Below are 2,115 nucleotides of genomic sequence, written 5' to 3'. Positions count from 1 at the left end.
CTGACGAGCTCCATCTGCCCGGGGGGCTGGAATTGAACCCAGGTCGCAGCGGTGAAAGTGCTGCACCTTAACCACTAGACCACCAGGGAAAGCTGTGATAAAGCAGAGCAAAAAGCCCTTCCAGTGGTGCTGGAACACCCCTTTCTTGGGGTGCATTTGCTCACGTGAGTGGCTGTTTGACTCACCAATGTAGAACAGGAACGTCCACTGCACGAAGGCCATGATGAGGATGCCAGCACTGAACGATACTACTCCAATCATGATCATGGTAATGTCCCTGAGGCATCTGGAGAATACAAGTACCCCTAGGAAGCTGGTGATGAAGATCACGTACCCAGCAGCATTGCCATGGCCAATCTCCACAGCATTCCAACTTAAAGGCTCCCTGAGCAAGAACAGTGGGAGTATGTTCATTGCACCAACTACGGCAAGGTCATAGAGGATTGCTGCCATAAAAAGCAGGATGATGATGAGTTTTGAGGGGGATATTAGAGAGGAGCTGCTGCCCCCTGAAGGTTGGGAACTCCCTGTTGCTGCTGCTGCTCCTGTATGGGCTGGTAGCTGGCTACCCACCTCTTCTGCACTCTTAGCTTTGGCTGGGCAGGAGGCTCCTGGCTTGGGGACTGTCAGGATAAAAATACTGTAGAGAAGGCAGAAAGCATAGCAAGCAATGCTGCTGCACACCAGCACAGTGCCTTCTCGATAGCGGTCATTGAAGCCAACAAAGAGGTAGCCAGATGCCATGCTTCCCACAAACCCAGCAAGGCCATACACCAGTTCAATAATGATGAGCCGCAGAGACCTCCTGCTCTCGGAGGAGCCCAGGGATCCCAGAGCCATGATGCCTGCCCAAAGTGTGGTGAAGCCTCCCGTCAGCCCGTTGAGGGCAGCAGCCCCATACATCACCTCGATTGGCCAGCCCAGCAGGATCAGGAGGAGCAGGAGAGTTTTGGAGCCCAAGTAACCAAGAAGAGGGAAGCAGATGGGGATCTTCCGATGTATCCTGTCCCCCAGCTTGGACAAGCCGTAGGCTGACACTAGCGGGCTCAAGCCCAGAACAAGGTTGTAGATGATGTAAAAATTGGAGACAGCCTTCTGCTGAGCATCTTCTAGTGCATGGGAAGGAGCAGTGCCATTGGTCTGGTTGTAGTAGTTTTTCACCACCAGCAGCAGAGCTGTGTCGTAGAAGGCACTGGCCACTTGCGAGCTTGCAACCACCGGCTCAATCCATGTCTTCATTGCCATCATTCCCACCATGCTGCTGGTCACTGCCTCTTCTTGGAGAGAGCTGCTTTCAGGGAGATGCAGAGGGGGAAGCAGCTCTTCAGAAGCTCTGTTCTAGAGGCATGTTTGGAGATGAGCAGCAGAGGGAAAAAGAAAAGGTCTGCCGGGCTGCACAGGATTGGAGAGTTGTGCAAGAGATGATCTGGCTGGGAGGATATTTGCACCTCGCCTTGCTATGTATATGCACACATGCACATCCCTGTGCTGCTCTGAGCTCTGGCTCACGCAGGAGAGGCTTTTGTACAGCTGGAGAACACCCTGCACTCACTGACTGCTGCTGCTCCTCTTCCTGGTTTAGTTTCAACAGAGGTCAGATGACCCGGGGGAATTTCTCTCTCACAGATTAGGAAGTGAAAATGCCCCGATCAAGTAATTGCTGTAATTTGGGGTGGTGGTTTGTGGGTTTCTTTGGGGTTGTTTTTTTTTAAGGTTTTGTTTGTTTTTCACTTTTTGGCATCCTTCATGTGTCAGAGGACACTAAAATAGGCTGGGGGGGCAGGGAATGGTTGTGTGCCTATTTGTTAGGTAAGTTGTGAATTCCCTTTACTGCTCCTTTTCCTTTCTTCTACACAAATACATCATTGGCTCTTTTGCTTTTGCCTGCACCTTTTTTCCCTGTAGCTGCATCATCCCTCTTATATCATTGTTGTTTCAATAATGCAGTCAGGAAATTACACAAAAAAGAAATTAAAAAGTAAAGTCCTGTTTTTGGTAACTTGTCTCCTGTGGCTGCACTCTGCCTGCTGCGTTCTTTGGCTTTACAATGTGGGAATTTCTAAGAGGAGGAGACAAATCCCAGTTTATCCAAAGGCATCAGTGACTGCTATGTCC

The 2,115-nt window shown here is 50.3% G+C and overlaps 1 protein-coding gene across 1 annotated transcript in view; it reads right to left on the bottom strand.

Annotated features, from left to right (window-relative positions):
* Positions 1–1,257, bottom strand: part of SLC46A2 (solute carrier family 46 member 2) — a 6,677-nt gene extending 5,420 nt beyond the window's left edge. The window contains exon 1 of the mRNA XM_017816458.1: positions 186–1,257. Coding sequence (XP_017671947.1) covers positions 186–1,257 — 1,072 coding nt within the window. The remainder of the gene's footprint in view (positions 1–185) is intronic.
* Positions 1,258–2,115: the final 858 nt, after the last annotated feature.

This window comes from Lepidothrix coronata, unplaced genomic scaffold, assembly GCF_001604755.1.
Source record: "Lepidothrix coronata isolate B3197 unplaced genomic scaffold, Lepidothrix_coronata-1.0 Scaffold55, whole genome shotgun sequence".
NCBI lineage: Eukaryota > Metazoa > Chordata > Aves > Passeriformes > Pipridae > Lepidothrix > Lepidothrix coronata.
The sequence above is the reverse complement of the archived record's forward strand: the minus strand, read 5'-3'. Positions and strand labels throughout refer to the sequence as shown.